The 17557-nt window shown below is 42.3% G+C and overlaps 1 protein-coding gene across 3 annotated transcripts; it reads left to right on the top strand.

Annotated features, from left to right (window-relative positions):
• Positions 1-351: 351 nt before the first annotated feature.
• LOC143783477 (microtubule-associated serine/threonine-protein kinase 4-like) lies at positions 352-16050 on the top strand. 3 transcript variants are annotated; one of them, XM_077271877.1, is made up of 20 exons: positions 352-624; positions 3372-3473; positions 3933-4026; positions 4454-4521; positions 4881-4966; positions 5750-5958; positions 6756-6894; positions 6995-7127; positions 7274-7439; positions 7601-7702; positions 7939-8061; positions 8196-8296; positions 11586-11677; positions 12034-12122; positions 13978-14058; positions 14213-14293; positions 14527-14646; positions 14797-14877; positions 15033-15113; positions 15347-16050. In XM_077271877.1, the coding sequence occupies exons 1-20, from the start codon at positions 397-399 to the stop codon at positions 15442-15444; spliced, it is 2274 nt and encodes a 757-aa protein (XP_077127992.1). In that variant the 5' UTR covers positions 352-396; the 3' UTR covers positions 15445-16050. The 3 variants fall into 3 exon arrangements, with proteins under 3 accessions (XP_077127992.1, XP_077127991.1, XP_077127993.1); XM_077271876.1 differs by lacking the exon at positions 352-624 and adding an exon at positions 2836-3129; XM_077271878.1 differs by lacking the exons at positions 352-624; positions 14527-14646; positions 14797-14877; positions 15033-15113 and adding an exon at positions 2836-3129.
• The last annotated feature ends 1507 nt before the right edge of the window (positions 16051-17557 follow it).

The raw sequence follows: 17557 nt of genomic DNA, 5'->3' as shown, positions 1-17557 counted from the left end.
GTAAATGTTTACACAAGTGAAGAACATTTAGCGTCCAAACTCTGTTTAACATATTTTATGGGGGAAAAGACATATGTAAAAGCCGGCCTCACTGATTAAACCCATGGTGCTTCCCTCCATGCCTGAGTTTGAAACTGATGCTCAGCCTATGGTGTTGACACTTTAATTATTGCTAGGCAACTTCCTTTTATGGTGAGATGCCCCTTTAAGATTGCATCACCAGATTCCTTGATGACATCACTGATGACATGTTAACGTTCCTCCACAAGATTCCGTTATTATAACATCATAATGCACCGCCACTACTTAACCAAGTGCTTACTGCCCAGGAGTCATTGTTGTCAGTGATTGGCTGCGAAGCTGGTGATATACTGACTGCGCTTGGATTTGCTTGAAATGGCTGGAATTATCATAGATAAATATATAGTGTGGACAGACCTCAGGAAGATTCTTAGGATCTATGCCCCTGAGAATGTGCCAGCTATACCCGATGGCGTCCTCAGCTTCACTTACCGGATGGTTATGAAGCTAGTGAGCGACTGCCTGACCCAATTCTATCGAGCTCGTATAAGCTCAGAATATCTTGAGCATTTACAGATGAACATCAGGACATTAGTACAACAGGCAAGTAATCTAGGGAAATCATATAAAATAATAATGGATAATAATCATAAAATACAAGCTGGGGAGGGGGGCGGTGATAGTGTGGGCCTGCATGCTCTAAAATGCCAGGGCTGAATTTTACTCCCAGTCCACCCTGGTCACAATATGTAAAAAAAAGTAAATGTTTACACGTGTAAAAAATATGTAGCATCCAAAACCTGTTTAAAATCATTTTTTGGGGGAAAGACGGATATAAAAGCCTGATTAGAAGAGCAAAGCCATGTTTTTTCCTCTTTCCCTGATTCTGGTTCTGATGCCCAACCCATAATGTTGCCACCTTAATTGTTACTAGAATGTTGCTAGGCAACTTCCTTTTATGGTGAGATGCCCCTTTAACTCCTTCATCACATTTGCGATTTTCCGTTTTTGTGCTTTTGTTTTTTTTTCTCCCCTTCTTCTCAGAGCCATAACATTTTTTTACCATAAATATAGCCTATGAGGGCTTGTTTTTTGCAGGCCGAGTTGTAGTTTTTAATGACACCATAGATTGCATATATTGTACTTGAAAACGGGAAAAAAATTTGAAGTGCGGTGAAATTGCAAAAAAGTGCAATTCCACAGTTTTTTTTAATTTAAAATGTTCAATGAATGCTAAAACTGACCTGGTCATATGCTTCTACGGGTCAGTATGAGAATGCAGATACCAAACATGTATAGGTTCTTTTTTTACTTATGTGGTGGAAAACAAAATCTGAACGCCGGCCATGAGTCAGCGTTCATAAAATGTAATGAATGGACAGGCACACTGGCCTTCTGCAGACCCCAGCTGTCATTACCACCCATCGCAACCCTAGAATCATGTGACAAGGGCGCTAATGAGCAAGACTTGTGACACGGTTTCGGTCAACATGTCTTAAATGCTGTTGTCAGTGATTGACAGCGGCATTTAAGTGGTTGACAGCTGAAATCCATCTGCATCTATTTGTGGGTCATGACAGCTGATCAAATCAGCTGTCATGTGCGGGTAGAGATGTGGGCTCTGGCGCTGCCTAAAAAAGACGGACACAACCTTGGGCGTACCTATACTTTCAAGGATGTAAATGGGTAAAGATTCCATCCCCGGATTCCATGATGACACCACTGATGAAATGTTAACATTCCTCCACAAGATTCCATGATGACATCATAATGCGCCGCCACTGCTTACCCAAGTGCTTACTGCCCAGGTGTCATTGTTAAACCAACGAGGGTAATGGTGTGCACTCTGGTCGAGAGGGTGGAGGTGCTGGTAAATCAGACCGTGAGGTCAAGTCAATAGTAGAGAAAAAAAGTACCGCACACTCGAAGTTGATATGATGCGAAAAGGGATATGCCAAATTTATTTACACAAAAAAACAAGTCAACAATTGCCACTGTGATAGTTTGTAGAAAGGAAACCCGACGTTTCGACCCTCCCGGGTCTTATTCATGGGGTTACTTAACTCTTATGATACACATACAAAGGTGTGGCAGTGTTAGCAGGCAAGACAATGGTCCTTTTAAGGCATAACCTTGTAAGTCCAATAGTGGCTCCTATGAGATAGGTACAGGAGTCCTGTTTAAAGTAAGCTGCAGTGAGCAGAGGAGTCCTTAGAAAGGGTTCACTAATGGCTCCCGTAGCATGAACAGAGGGATCCTTTTTAGGGTGGGTCGCAGCTTGTAGAGCTGTCCTGCTCTGTCCTAGGTCCGGGGGTCAGCGGCGCATCCCGCGCCCAGCTGTGTGGTCCTCCATCAATCCAGGACCACACAGCTGGGCGCGGGATGCGCCGCTGACCCCCGGACCTAGGACAGAGCAGGACAGCTCTACAAGCTGCGACCCACCCTAAAAAGGATCCCTCTGTTCATGCTACGGGAGCCATTAGTGAACCCTTTCTAAGGACTCCTCTGCTCACTGCAGCTTACTTTAAACAGGACTCCTCTACCTATCTCATAGGAGCCACTATTGGACTTACAAGGTGTTATGCCTTAAAAGGACCATTGTCTTGCCTGCTAACATTGCCACACCTTTGTATGTGTATCATAAGAGTTAAGTAACCCCATGAATAAGACCCGGGAGGGTCGAAACGTCGGGTTTCCTTTCTACAAACTATCACAGTGGCAATTGTTGACTTGTTTTTTTGTGTAAATAAATTTGGCATATCCCTTTTCGCATCATATCAACTTCGAGTGTGCGGTACTTTTTTTCTCTACAGGTGTCATTGTTGTCAGTGATTGGCTGCGAAGCTGGTGATATACTGACTGCGCTTGGATTTGTTAGAAATGTCTAGAATTTCTTCAGATAAACGTGAAGTGTTGGCACTACCACAGGGGATTCTTACCACCTATGCCCCTGACATTGTGCTACCACTACCCGATGGCGTCCTCAGCTTCACTTACCGGATGGTTATGAAGCTAGTGAGCGACTGCCGGACCAAATACCACCGAGGTCGTATAAGCTCAGAATATCTTGAGCATTTACAGATGAACATCAGGACATTAGTACAACAGGCAAGCAACAGACAAACTGGGCAAAGCGTATAAAATAATAATGAATAATATTTATAACAAGTTTATTTACATGAAATATGTATTTTGGCCAAGAGCAATATAATTTATCACTTATACGAAATATCCATATATGTATTAATTGTAGCTGTAGATTGCAGGAGTCAAATGGTGACATAAATAGTGTCCTATATTCTCTACTTTCTCTCATGATTTTCCTTTTTTGTTTATTTCAATTTTTATAGGCTGAAGAAAGATCCCGAAGTGGAGATTTGGCCTTTCTTAAAAAAGTGGCCCGAAAGTTCCTGGATGTACTAGAATATATGGAGCCCTCACTGATGTATTTGGTAAGAATCCGTCATCTTCTATATCTCATGTCTATCTTGTCTGATCTTCTCCAGATTCCTAGTCATATAGCAGAATGTCATATTTCTCATATTAGAAGCCTCCCAGTCCGCTACCGGCAGATACAGGATATTTTATGGCCGCCTGTCTCTGCTCCATCCTCTGTGGTGGCAGTCTGTGCTGTACTCAGTGGTGCGGACCTTTCAGATCACATCTGTCTCACTTTATCTTCACAATCTGCCTTCTTGTCTATGCTGCAGTTCTGGTAACAGATGTTATTGGAGAACTGTTGTATTTACAAGTCCCTTATATATTAATGTGGATTTACTGGACGGAGCGGCGGTGTATATGCCATACAATACCGCAATTATATAAATCCAGGTTTAGTCCTTTCTGTCTTTTGTGTACTGTAATTAAGTATTTGTAAAAGTTGTATTAATTGTACCTATTATATCCATTAGGAAACACCGGACGGTGACTCCAAAAAGGGGCAACAACGAAATATCGCTGACCCCAATACCAGTGAGCCAGGGCTAAAAACTGATCTGACTGAAGGTAAGCTGATCATCTCGCCTTCCTACAAACATTAATATTATGGAGATATCTGAGAATATATAAATTTACTCTTCATCCTATGTATGAGGCCAGTGACGGCTCCTGGACCTCCTATAGACTATAATAGAGAAGGCCCATGCAATTCTGAAAACCCCTCTGATTCTCTTCTGAGATCTTCTCAGCCCCAAAATGCACAAGGAACCTCATAGGGTCCCCATTCAAGTCCTTGTCAGATCCAGAACAATCACACATTTATGGTAGAGTAGATCTATCTATGGATGTGCCATAATTATATACAGTATGTGCAGAATAGCCATATAACTTGTATTATACCATTTACTTGTCTTTCCTTCCTTATATCGATGTTATTTATTAAATATTGATATCATCTAATACATGATGTCTCATTATTTTATCATTATATTAGAGACAACTGAGTCGTCAACTGCTGACGGTGGAATACCTGAGACACCAGAGATCCCCGAATCTGCCAGTGTAAGTATCAGAGAAGACATCTGTATATCATCCGATAACGGGGTATGAATTACATATCACATGTTACACCCCAGAAGACAGCGGGTTAATTCTATTCTTAATGTAGATTGGACCTATTATTACTATTCCTGTCTCCTCTGTGTGATGTCCCTTACCATCCCCTCCAGTACAATGATATATGTGCATGGAGGCTATCCCCATAATATAATAGTGTCTGGGGAGCGTCCTGCTAGTATCATGTCCTCTACATCTGCTGCAGTGTAATCTGCAGGGACATATTCTAGGGGAAAAGTTCCTGCATCTGCAGCTTTTATTTTCCTGCAACTTTTATGTCTCATTGTCATTTCTTATTCTTCTAGGCCGTGATCAGATCATTGAACCCTATGAGTAAACAAAAGATCAACAACTTTACCCAGATCAAAGTGATCGGCAGGGGATCCTATGGGTGAGCTTTATGTATAAGCTACATTTTTCCCAAACTCCTTATGATGAATCCTCTGTCTATATGTCCTCCTGCCTTGGGGAAATTCCTGTATATGAGTCCACGTCTAAATATTACTGTTGTCCAAGATCTGAAACATTTTTATTTTTTCATCCGAGAGAGCTTTGTAAGGACTTGTTTTTTGTGAGCCGAGCTGTTGTTATTGATAGCACTTTGCACTAGATCTAATCTACATCTAGTCATCTAGTCCACGTCTATTTGTCACGATTCAGCTCAGTTATGATGTGATATGGATGAATACCTCCCATAAGTGATCATTCATGCCGAGTTATTTTGTGTATTTCCAGATAATGATTTCTAGTGACGGCCATACATCTAGTATTAACTATTAGTGATGAGTGAGTATGCTCGTTACTTGAGCTTTCCAAGCATGCTCGGGTGGTCTCTGAGTAGTTTGGGTGTGCTCGGAGATTTAGTTTGTGTCGCCGCAGCTGCATGATTTGCGGCTGCTAGACAGCCGGAATACATGTGGGGTTTTCCTAACAAACAGGCAATCCCCACATGTATTCAGGTTGTCTAACAGCAGCAAATCATGCAGCTGCGGTGATACAAACTAAATCTCCGAGCACGCCAAAATACTTGGAGAACACCCGAGCATCCTCAGAAAACCCGAGTAACGAGTATATTCGCTCATCACTATTAACTAATAGTGCAGAAGATCTTTTCACATATAGACAGACTGTTAGTAAGAATTCTGTATAAATTATGGATTTTTCTCCTCTACAGGGTCGTCCAATTAGTGCGTCATAAAGACACGAACAAGGTTTACGCCATGAAGAAACAAACCAGGAAACACTGGGTTCGTGGAAGAGAAATTGCAAGGACCTATCTGGAAAGGGATATTGGAATATTCTCTGATTGTCCCTTTGTTGTCTCCACGCTTTGTTGCTTCAAATCTAAAAGACATCTGTGTACGGTCATGGAATTTGAAGCAGGTAAGATATATCCATTGTATCTATATCCAGCCCATATCTGCTTAAATATATAAAGGTACCAATGTATTTATTACATTTCATTCATCTACATGCTCATAAGAACAGTTTAGGAGGGTTACATCTTTCTGACAGATAATAATTTTCATTGCTTCTTATTGCATTTTTTTTCTGATGTTGGGACAACAAAAACACTGCAATTCCATCTGAGTTTTTTTGTTTTTGTATTATTTATCTTGAATGGAGGAAGAATGATTTTTAGATTTAATTTTCTTTCCCCAAATATTTTTATTATTATTTTATTTTTTAGTCTCCATAAGGGACCTGAACTTGCGATTATATAATCGCATTTCCTATGTACTGCAATATGGATATTGCAGAATATGGTGAAAATCTTGGTCCCCTATGAAGCCAAGCTACACACTGACCTTCACAGAAGAACCATAATGGCAAGGATAGTAGTCTTCTGCAGCCATAGCCAACCACTGACATGAAATGGGGACGATGAGTGCTTAGAGCAGCTCGCCTCCAGGTCACCTGCTGTCACAGTGCAATGTAAGAGTTTACCAGCAGGGGGCAGACCGGAGCCCTGTTTTTGTATAGGACTACTCTGTAGTATACGCGCTCCATCACAAGACTACTCTGCAGTATGCAGTATACAGTACGCATTCTACATCACACAGTGTATCTCTATGATTGACTCCCTGCCCCAATGTCTCAGCTTATTTCTCATTCACACTCATCATGTGTAATTTACATTGTAAAAAACCCTCACCTGTCATATTTGCTTTCTGCTCTAGGAGGAGACTGCGGTAGGCTCCTAAAGGCATATGGTCGTTTACCCCTTGACTTGGCCCGCATGTACATTGCGGAAACGGTTCTTGCTGTGGAATATCTGCACAGCTATGGCGTGGTTCACCGAGACTTGAAGCCTGAAAAGTAAGTGAATGCAGCAGTTTAATACAGGGAAAGACAGTTATAGTTTGGTATACAGTCTATGGGTTATTACTTAGGGCTGACAATATCTTTTCTTTCACAGCCTCATGATATCATCAACTGGACATATCAAAGTCAAACATTTTGGGCTTGCAAAACTCGGAGTCATGAGACCAACATCACACATTTACAAGGCTCGAACTAAAGACATCACCAGAGAGTTCCCTGGTAATGAGGTTAGCTCTACATAAATAACTTATTCTTTACACATCTGATCTATTTCTGCGTCTCTGATATTTTTCACATGGAAAACGTTTCCACTGATATTAGTTGTCAAAGTTATTTTCATTGATCATCTTCTCATTGTTCTGTTGGTTTCCAGATGTTTGGCACCTTGGTTTATCTAGCCCCAGAAGTCATCGCACTGGAGGGCTATGGAAGGCCTATTGACTGGTGGGCAATAGGAATCATCTTATTTAAATTTCTCACCGGCCATGTGCCATTTAGAGGAAGCTGCAAAAAAGATATTTTCCGCAAAATCATCACGGGTAAGTAAAATAATCTGACTACTGTGTGATGCCATAGTAATTTGGTTCAGTTGTTAGGTTCATTCTTTGGTTTAGTTACTTGTTGTTTTTGAGAATTTGTTTTTAAATGATAGTAAATGTAGAGACTTTATTTTCTGTAATATTTTCTTTTTATATAACAGATAAGATCACTTTGAAATTTAAAAATCGTGCTCTTCATCCCGATGCTGAAAACATCATGACTCAGCTGCTCCGAAAAAATCCAAAACATAGACTCGGGACAGGTAATGTATATAGTAGTATTAATAATGACGTATAACTCCTCTGTGACCTTACACATAGATAATTTCCATGAGGATGAGCACCGAGGTCTCTGCTTTACCTTCTTGTCTCTTCCCCATCTTCATGCCATGTCTTCCAGTATATGTTGGCTCTGCTCTGTCTTCAGCTTAGATTAACATAAAATGTACAGTCCTCCTAACATTGTCTGAATCACTTTTTTCTTGTCTTCCGTTTCCAGGAGGAGCAAATGAAATCAAGAGTCATCCATTCCTGAGTAAGTTAGATTTCAAGAACCTTCAACATCAGAAGCCGCAGATTTGGCCAAAGCTTACGTCAGACGAGGACACCCGCTACTTTCCTAGTAAGTAGAATAAGATGTCATCTGCCGTTTGTCTTGTCTTTCATTTTATGTGACAATATGTTCCCATCATTATTAGTAATAACATGGTGACTGTGACTATATTAATAATCTCTGCTAATACTTGTTCTTTGTAGCTGGCGATAGGAGACTCAAACCTATGCGTTCAGATAAGGGTGAAGTCATTGATTGTCCAGAAGGCCTAAACGATGCATCATCTTCTCAAAGACTTTCTAAGGTAAGTATATGATCAGTAAATCCACAAAACTATAACTAAAAATAGTATTAACCCCTTCACGACATGCCCCGTACTAGGACGGCGCATGTCGTGTCTCCTTCTTTGATGTGGGCTCCGGCGCTGAGCCCACATCAAAGTCACGACATGTCAGCTGTTTTGTACAGCTGATATGTGTGCGCAATAGCGGCAGGTGGAATCGCGATTCACCCGCCGCTATTAACTAGTTAAATGCCGCTGTCAAACACTGACAGCGGCATTTAACTACCGCTTCTGGCCGCGCGGCCAGAAATGAGCGCATCGCCGACCCCCGTCATATGATCAGGGGTCAGCGATGCGTCAGAATGGTAACCATGGAGGTCCTTGAGATCTCTATCATTACTGATGCCAGCCAGCTGTGAGCGCCACCCTGTGGTCAGCGCTCATAGCAAGCCTGCAATTCAGCTACATAGCAGCGATCTGATGATCGCTGCTATGTAGCTGAGCCGATCGAGTTGTGCCAGCTTCTAGCCTCCCATGGAGGCTATTGAAGCATGGCAAAAGTTTAAAAAAATGTTTTTAAAAATATGAAAAAAATAAAAAAAATATAAAAGTTTATATCACCCCCCTTTCGCCCCATCCAAAATAAAACAATTAAAAAAAATCAAACCTACACATATTTGGTATCGCCGCATTCAGAATTGCCCGATCTATCAAATAAAAAAAAAGCAAGCATTAACTTGATTGCTAAACAGCGTAGTGAGAAAAATTTGAAACCCCAGAATTACGTTTTTTTGGTCGCCGCGACATTGCATTAAAATGCAATAACGGACGATCAAAAGAACGTATCTGCACAAAAGTGTTATAATTAAAAACGTCAGCTCGGCACACAAAGAAAAAGCCCTCACCCAACCCCAGATCACGAAAAATGGAGACGCTATGGGTATCGGAAAATGGTGCATTTTTTTTAGCAAAGTTTTGAATTTTTTTCACCACTTAGATAAAAAATAACCTAGACATGTTAGGTGTCTATGAACTCATACTGACCTGGAGAATCATAATATCAGGTCAGTTTTAGCATTTAGTGAACCTAGCAAAAAAGCCAAACAAAAAACTCCTGTCACTCCCCCTGCCCGTCCCACGGTCTCCGGGTGCAGCAGCTCTTCCCCTGAGCGGTCACGTGGGACCGCTCATTAGAGAAATGAATAGGCTGCTCCACCTCCCATAGGGGCGGAGCCGTCTATTCATTTCTCTAATGAAGCGGTGCCGGTGACCGCTGACAGAGGAAGAGGCTGCGGCACCGAACACAGGCAGGGGGAAGGAGCGGCACGCCGGGAGCAGGTAAGTATCGCATATTCACCTGTCCTCGTTCCACACGCCGGGCGCTGTCTCCATCTTCCCGGCGTCTCTCTCTCCGCACTGACTGTGCAGGTCAGAGGGCGCGATGACGCATATAGTGTGCGCGCCGCCCTCTGCCTGATCAGTCAGTGCAGGGAGACGCCGGGAAGATGGCGCCGAGAAGCTGCAAGCAAGACAGGTGAGTATGTGTTTTATTATTTTTATTGCAGCAGCAGCAGCACAGCTATGGGGCAATAATGGACGGTGCAGAGCACTATATGGCAGAGCTATGGGGCAATGGTGCAGAGCACTGTATGGCACAGCTATGGGGCAGTAATGGTGCAGAGCACTATATGGCACAGCTATGGGGCAGTAATGGTGCAGAGCACTGTATGGCACAGCTATGGGGCAGTAATGGTGCAGAGCACTATATGGCACAGCTATGGGGCAGTAATGGTGCAGAGCACTGTATGGCACAGCTATGGGGCAGTAATGGTGCAGAGCACTATATGGCACAGCTATGGGGCAGTAATGGTGCAGAGCACTATATGGCACAGCTATGGGGCAGTAATGGTGCAGAGCACTGTATGGCACAGCTATGGGGCAGTAATGGTGCAGAGCACTATATGGCACAGCTATGGGGCAGTAATGGTGCAGAGCACTGTATGGCACAGCTATGGGGCAATAATGGTGCAGAGCACTATATGGCACAGCTATGGGGCAGTAATGGTGCAGAGCACTGTATGGCACAGCTATGGGGCAATAATGGTGCAGAGCACTATATGGCACAGCTATGGGGCAGTAATGGTGCAGAGCACTATATGGCACAGCTATGGGGCAGTAATGGTGCAGAGCACTGTATGGCACAGCTATGGGGCAATAATGGTGCAGAGCACTATATGGCACAGCTATGGGGCAGTAATGGTGCAGAGTACTGTATGGCACAGCTATGGGGCAATAATGGTGCAGAGCACTATATGGCACAGCTATGGGGCAGTAATGGTGCAGAGCACTGTATGGCACAGCTATGGGGCAATAATGGTGCAGAGCACTATATGGCACAGCTATGGGGCAGTAATGGTGCAGAGCGCTGTATGGCACAGCTATGGGGCAATAATGGTGCAGAGCACTATATGGCACAGCTATGGGGCAGTAATGGTGCAGAGCACTGTATGGCACAGCTATGGGGCAATAATGGTGCAGAGCACTATATGGCACAGCTATGGGGCAGTAATGGTGCAGAGCACTGTATGGCACAGCTATGGGGCAATAATGGTGCAGAGCACTATATGGCACAGCTATGGGGCAGTAATGGTGCAGAGCACTATATGGCACAGCTATGGGGCAGTCATGGTGCAGAGCACTGTATGGCACAGCTATGGGGCAATAATGGTGCAGAGCACTATATGGCACAGCTATGGGGCAGTCATGGTGCAGAGCACTGTATGGCACAGCTATGGGGCAATAATGGTGCAGAGCACTATATGGCACAGCTATGGGGCAGTAATGGTGCAGAGCACTGTATGGCACAGCTATGGGGCAATAATAGTGCAGAGCACTATATGGCACAGCTATGGGGCAGTAATGGTGCAGAGCACTGTATGGCACAGCTATGGGGCAATAATGGTGCAGAGCACTATATGGCACAGCTATGGGGCAGTAATGGTGCAGAGCACTGTATGGCACAGCTATGGGGCAATAATGGTGCAGAGCACTATATGGCACAGCTATGGGGCAATAATGGTGCAGAGCACTATATGGCACAGCTATGGGGCCATAATGAACAGTATGGAGCATCTATTTTTATTTTTGAAATTCACCGGTAGCTGTTGCATTTTCCACCCTAGGCTTATACTCGAGTCAATAAGTTTTCCCAGTTTTTTGTGGCAAAATTAGGGGGGTCGGCTTATACTCGGGTCGGCTTATACTCGAGTATATACGGTATATATATTTGATTTTACTCTTTGTATTTTAGCTATATGCCACCAATACCAGGATGATGAGCAATGAAGATCATGAGCCATCTCCAGATTCTTCTCCAGAGACCAGCACCAAACACTCAGACGTGTGAGTAGACTATTATTATGGGGTACAGTACTGACATACCTTCAGAATACCAAATACAAGATGCATATGACACAATACTACATCCAGAACCCACCACCCCATGATTGATCATCACTGTAGGGTCTGGCTTGTGATTACGCTGGTGATAACAGCTGATAATTGTGACCAGCCTTTAATTTCCATTTCATTGAAGCCCTTTATTACTAGTTATTCTTCATTCTTGCTGATAGAAGGCAGTCCTGTGCAAGGTGTCCCCTCCATTTTGTCCAAGTTTCCTAACTGCCCATACAGAAAGGAGTCTTTTTACTTTTAATTGCTTTTACTTGTAATTTATTTATTTTTCTTCTACCAAACAGGCAGAAAGAATCTTCTTCTACTACAAGTGATGGTGATAGTGAGTATTTCTCTGCTCAAAACGGCAAGTCACCATCTCCCATATTGTCAGGTATGTGCAGGTCTATAGGACATCTTGATGTCACCAGTGACCAATAGGTGTAATGTAAATGTTACATGAGGGCTCAGAAAATCACTGCTTTTTTGTGCCTTTAAAATAACAATCCAACACTTTAATGTATAAAATTTTCACTCTTTTGTTCTGTGCATTAAAAGTTATAAGAGGCCATACAGTCTGGTGCCTGATACTGATCACAAATACTGTGCCCATGGCTCGATCAAGCCCCAAACTAACCCTATATGTACCCTTAATGTGACACAGATGGTTTACGTAATGATTATATGATAACACTGCTGCAACTAATGTCATATTGAAGGGAACCTGTCACCAGATTTTTCCCCTATAACCTAAGACCACCACCTTTCAGCTCCGTGCTACAGCATTCTGGAATTTCTGTATATAAGTCTGCAAGCTGCCCTTCAAAAAACAAAAAAGACATTTTATTATACTCACTGATGGTGCAGTCCGGACTGATGGGCGTTACTGTTCTTGGTCCAGAGCCTCCTCTCTTGCGATGCCGTTCTCCCTCTCTGCTTCATGTGGATGATGCTTCCTATGTCATCCACACAGTGATCCCCCATTACGTTCCTGCGCAGGCACACTTTCCTCTGCCCTGCTGAGGGCAGATCAAAATACTGTAGTGCACATGCGCCTGTGCTCTTTGGCCCTTCCCCAATTAGTGATGAGCAAGTGTGCTCGTTACTCACATTTTCTGAACATGCTCGGGTGTTCTCCGAGTAGTTTGGGCGTGCTCTGAAATTAAGTTTTAGTCCCCGCAGCTGCATGATTTGAGAGTGCTAGATAGCCTGAATACATGTGGGGATTTCCAAAAAAAACGGGCAATCCCCACATGTATTCAGGATGTCAGCAGCTGCAAATCATGCAGCTGCGGTGACTAAAATATAATTTCCGAGCATGCCCAAAATACTCAAAGAACACCCAAGCATGCTCGGAAAACTCGAGAAACGAGCACACTTGCTCATCACTATATGTCAATGGTGGGATTTTCACATTACTAACAATGATAATTGACTTGCATTTCTCACTTTTTTATATGAATTTCCAGTTGAGAAGAAAAATACATCTGAATTAAAACTGGGAGAAGAGCAAGACCCAGAACTAGTAGCAGAGACAGAACCTAGCAGAGGTAAGTGTGACAATAAGCTCTATGTTGTCTGATGTTGGTGACTGAGAATAATTCACGAGGAGGATATATTACATGTCACTGGTGGGATTTTCACATTCATGACTAACAATGATTATTGACTTGTTTTTCTTACTTTTTATATAAATTTCCAGTTGAGATGAAAAATACAACTGCATTAAGACTGGGAGAAGAGCAAGACCCAGAACTAGTAGCAGAGACAGAACCTAGCAGAGGTAAGTGTGACAATAAGCTCTATGTTGTCTGATGTCGGCGACTGAGATTAATTCGCGAGGGGGGTATATTATATATAGTGATGAGCGAGGGTGCTCGTACTCAAGATTTCCAAGCATGCTCAGGTGTTCTCCGATTATTTTGGGCGTGCTCAGAAATTAAGTTTTAATCCCCGCAGATGCATGATTTGTGACTACTAGACAGCCTGAATACATGTGGGGATTTCCTAAAAAAGGACAATCCCCACATGTATTCAGGCTGTCTAGCAGCCGCAAATCATGCAGCTGCGGGGACTAAATTTGAATTTCCGAGCACTCCCAAAATAATCGGAGAACACTGGAGCATGCTCGGAAAACTTGAGTAATGAGCACACTCGCTCATCTCTATATGTCAATGGTGGGATTTTCACATCTATGACTAACAATAATTATTGACTTGTTTTTCTGACTTTTTTACATAAATTTCCAGTTGAGACAAAAAATACAACTGCATTAAAACTGGGAGAAGATCAAGACCCAGATATAGTAGCAGAGACAGAACCTAGCAGAAGTAAGTGTGACAATGAGGTCTATGTTGTATGATGTCGGCGATTGAGAATTATTCACGAGCAGATGTTAACTCCCAGTGGTACGATTGCCACATGTATGATGACTGACAATGATCACTGACTTGTTTTTTTTTTATTTTTTATATGAATTTTTAGTTGAGAAGAAAAATAAGTCTGCAATAAAACTGGCAGGAGAGAAAAATGCCAAAATAGTAGAAGAGCGAGAACCTAGAAGACGTAAGTGTGATAATAAGGTCTATGTTGTTTGATGTTGGCCAGTGAGAATAATTCATGTGGAGAAGATGTTATCTGTCAGTGGTGGGATTGTTACATGTATGATGACTGACAATGATCATCCTGTTCCTCTGCACAGATAAGATTTCTCTCCCCTCCTGCCACAATGACACCAAAGCAGTATCTTCTAATATGGAGTCCTATTACTTACTTTAGTTTTATATCTCTTCTCATAGGTTCCATCTTCCGACGGATTATATCATCCTGCCGGCTGCCGGAGAAGAAAAATACATCTGCATTAAAACTGGGAGAAGAGCAAAACCCAGAACTAGTAGCAGAGACAGAACCTAGCAGAGGTAAGTGTGACAATAAGCCCTATGTTGTCTGATGTTGGCGACTGAGAATAATTCACGAGGAGGATATACATGTCAATGGTGGGATTTTCACATCCATGACTAACAATGATTATTGACTTGTTTTTCTTACTTTTTTACATAAATTTCCAGTTGAGACAAAAAATACAACTGCATTAAAACTGGGAGAAGATCAAGACCCAGATATAGTAGCAGAGACAGAACCTAGCAGAAGTAAGTTTGACAATGAGGTCTATGTTGTATGATGTTGGCGATTGAGAATTATTCACGAGCAGATGTTAACTCCCAGTGGTACGATTGCCACATGTATGATGACTGACAATGATCACTGACTTGTTTTTTTTTTTTTTTTTTATATGAATTTTTAGTTGAGAAGAAAAATGAGTCTGCAATAAAACTGGCAGGAGAGAAAACTGCCAAAATAGTAGAAGAGCAAGAACCTAGAAGACGTAAGTGTGATAATAAGGTCTATGTTGTTTGATGTTGGCCAGTGAGAATAATTCATGTGGAGAAGATGTTATCTGTCAGTGGTGGGATTGTCACATGTATGATGACTGACAATGATCATCCTGTTCCTCTGCACAGATAAGATTTCTCTCCCCTCCTGCCACAATGACACCAAAGCAGTATCTTCTAATATGGAGTCCTATTACTTACTTTAGTTTTATATCTCCTCTCATAGGTTCCATCTTCCGACAGATCATATCATCCTGCCGGCGTGGACTATCCAGGGCTGCTCGCAGCATCAGAAAACGATGCATTTTTCCAATCTGTCATTAGGGCACCATATACATCTAGTGCCCTGAAGAAAGTACAGCAAGTCCATCATCAAAGCTGTACTTGGGCAGCACGGTGGCTCAGTGGTTAGCACTGTTGCTTTGCAGCACTGGGATCCTGGGTTTAAATGTCACTAAGGAAAACATCTGCATGGAGTTTGTATGTTCTCCCCGTGTTTGCGTGGGTTTCCTCCGGGTACTCCGGTTTCCTCCCACACTCCAAAGACATACTGATAGGGAATTTTCTGTGGAATATGATGGGGTACAAATACACGTAAGAAATAATACCCGTGCGGAAATATTTCTAACATCTACCTGTGGCCTTCTGACCAGCTAAAAGCATCTGCAGAAGATGAAGGCCCCTTCAAGCACATCACATCTTCCATTCAATTCCTAATTTAAAAAAAATAAATAAATTCTGAATTAATTAATGTTACTTTGTTATAGAATATTTCTGAAATATATGGCATACCAATACTGTACGTCGTACATGTTTGAAGCACCCTCATGAAGTTTTGTTTTTTCACTAAACGTGTATGTACTGTAGTGTGGTGGGGTAATATACTTCCCTATTGCCATCTTCTCTGGGATCAAGCTCTGTCCGACTCCTCTTTTGTGTGATGTCATAGCTACATAGTTGAAAAAAGACCTAGGCCCATCAAGTTTAACCTTTCTCCACCAATTGTCCATTTTGTCACTAAATTAAATATAACCCACAATGCTACGTGTATTGAGGAAATCATCCAGCCCTTTTTAAAAAGTTGTTGTAGTGTCTGCCATTACTAGTTCTTGTGGTAGGGCATCCCACAGTCTGACTGCTCTAGCTGTAAATAGCCCTTTCCTATTTAGCTGTCAGAATTGCCTGTCATTGCTCTTCTGTCTGTTCGGCTCACTCTATGCTCTCGGTGTAAGCGAGAAGTCTCATCTATAATGCAAGCCTATGGGGCCTTGTTCTGACGCTCCATAGGCTTACATTGTTAAAGCCACATCCGGGTTACATAGAGCGCAATATGACCCGGTCTGTCTGGAGAGCGGTGACATCAATCAGATGAGGAGCAATCGGCACTAGATACCAGAGAACTCGGTGGTAGATGAATATATTAACATACACTGCAGACCAGAGGTGTTGCTAGGATCCTAAAAGATTAGAGGCTCAGCTCCAAAGTACATGTCTTCTCACATGACCCCTCGCGACTTATAAGAGGATTTATACATACAGTATTTAATTACATAAATTAAGAAGAGTCGCAGGAGACTAGATGAATATATATGCACATACAGTGCCTTGCGAAAGTATTCGCCTCCTTTGAAGTTTTTAACCTTTTCCCACATATCATGCTTCAGACATAAAGATACCAAATGTAAATTTTTGGTGAAGAATCAACAACGAGTGGAACACAATTGTGAAGTTGAATTAAATTTATTGGTTATTTTAAATTTTTGTGCAAATTCAAAAACTGAAAAGTCTTGTTTGGCATTGTTGTCAAAAAGTTTGATTTTGGTTTCATCTGACCAGAGCACCTTCTTCCACATGTTTGGTGTGTCTCCCTGGTGGCTTGTTGCAAACTTTAAACAACACTTTTTATGGATATCTTTGAGAAATGACTTTCTTCTTGTCACTCTTCCAGAAAGGCCAGATTTTGCAGTGTATGACTGATTGTTGTCCTATGGACAGACTGTCCCACCTCAGATGTAGATCTCTGCAGTTCATCCAGAGTGATCATGGGCCTCTCGGCTGCATCTCTAATCAGTCTTCTCCTTGTTTGAGATGAAAGTTTAGAGGGACGGCCGGGTCTTGGTAGATTTGCAGTGGTATGATACTCCTTCCATTTCAATATGATCACTTGTACAGTGCTCCTTGGGATGTTTAAAGTTTTGGAAATCATTTTGTATCTAAATCCGGCTTTAAACTTCTCCACAACAGTATCACGAACCTGCCTGTTGTGTTCCTTGGTCTTCATGATGCTCTCTGTGCTTCAAACAGAACCCTGAGACTATCACAGAGCAGTTGCATTTATGCGGAGACTTGATTACACACAGGTGGATTATATTTATCATCATTAGGCGTGTAGGACAACATTGGATCATTCAGAGATCCACAGTGAACTTCTGGAGTG

The sequence above is a fragment of the Ranitomeya variabilis genome, chromosome 6 (assembly GCF_051348905.1).
Source record: "Ranitomeya variabilis isolate aRanVar5 chromosome 6, aRanVar5.hap1, whole genome shotgun sequence".
NCBI lineage: Eukaryota > Metazoa > Chordata > Amphibia > Anura > Dendrobatidae > Ranitomeya > Ranitomeya variabilis.
This window is presented reverse-complemented; position numbering and strand designations above follow the sequence as displayed.

What these genes read in the sequence shown, in the direction of transcription:
- LOC143783477 (XM_077271877.1), top strand. Translation starts at nt 397, where the DNA reads ATGGCTGGAATTATCATAGATAAATATATAGTGTGGACAGACCTCAGG. An exon ending in AAAAACTGATCTGACTGAAG is followed by an intron (nt 4,027 to 4,453) that starts GTAAGCTGATCA and finishes TCATTATATTAG; the next exon opens with AGACAACTGAGTCGTCAACT. An exon ending in AGAGCGAGAACCTAGAAGAC is followed by an intron (nt 14,294 to 14,526) that starts GTAAGTGTGATA and finishes CTCTTCTCATAG; the next exon opens with GTTCCATCTTCCGACGGATT.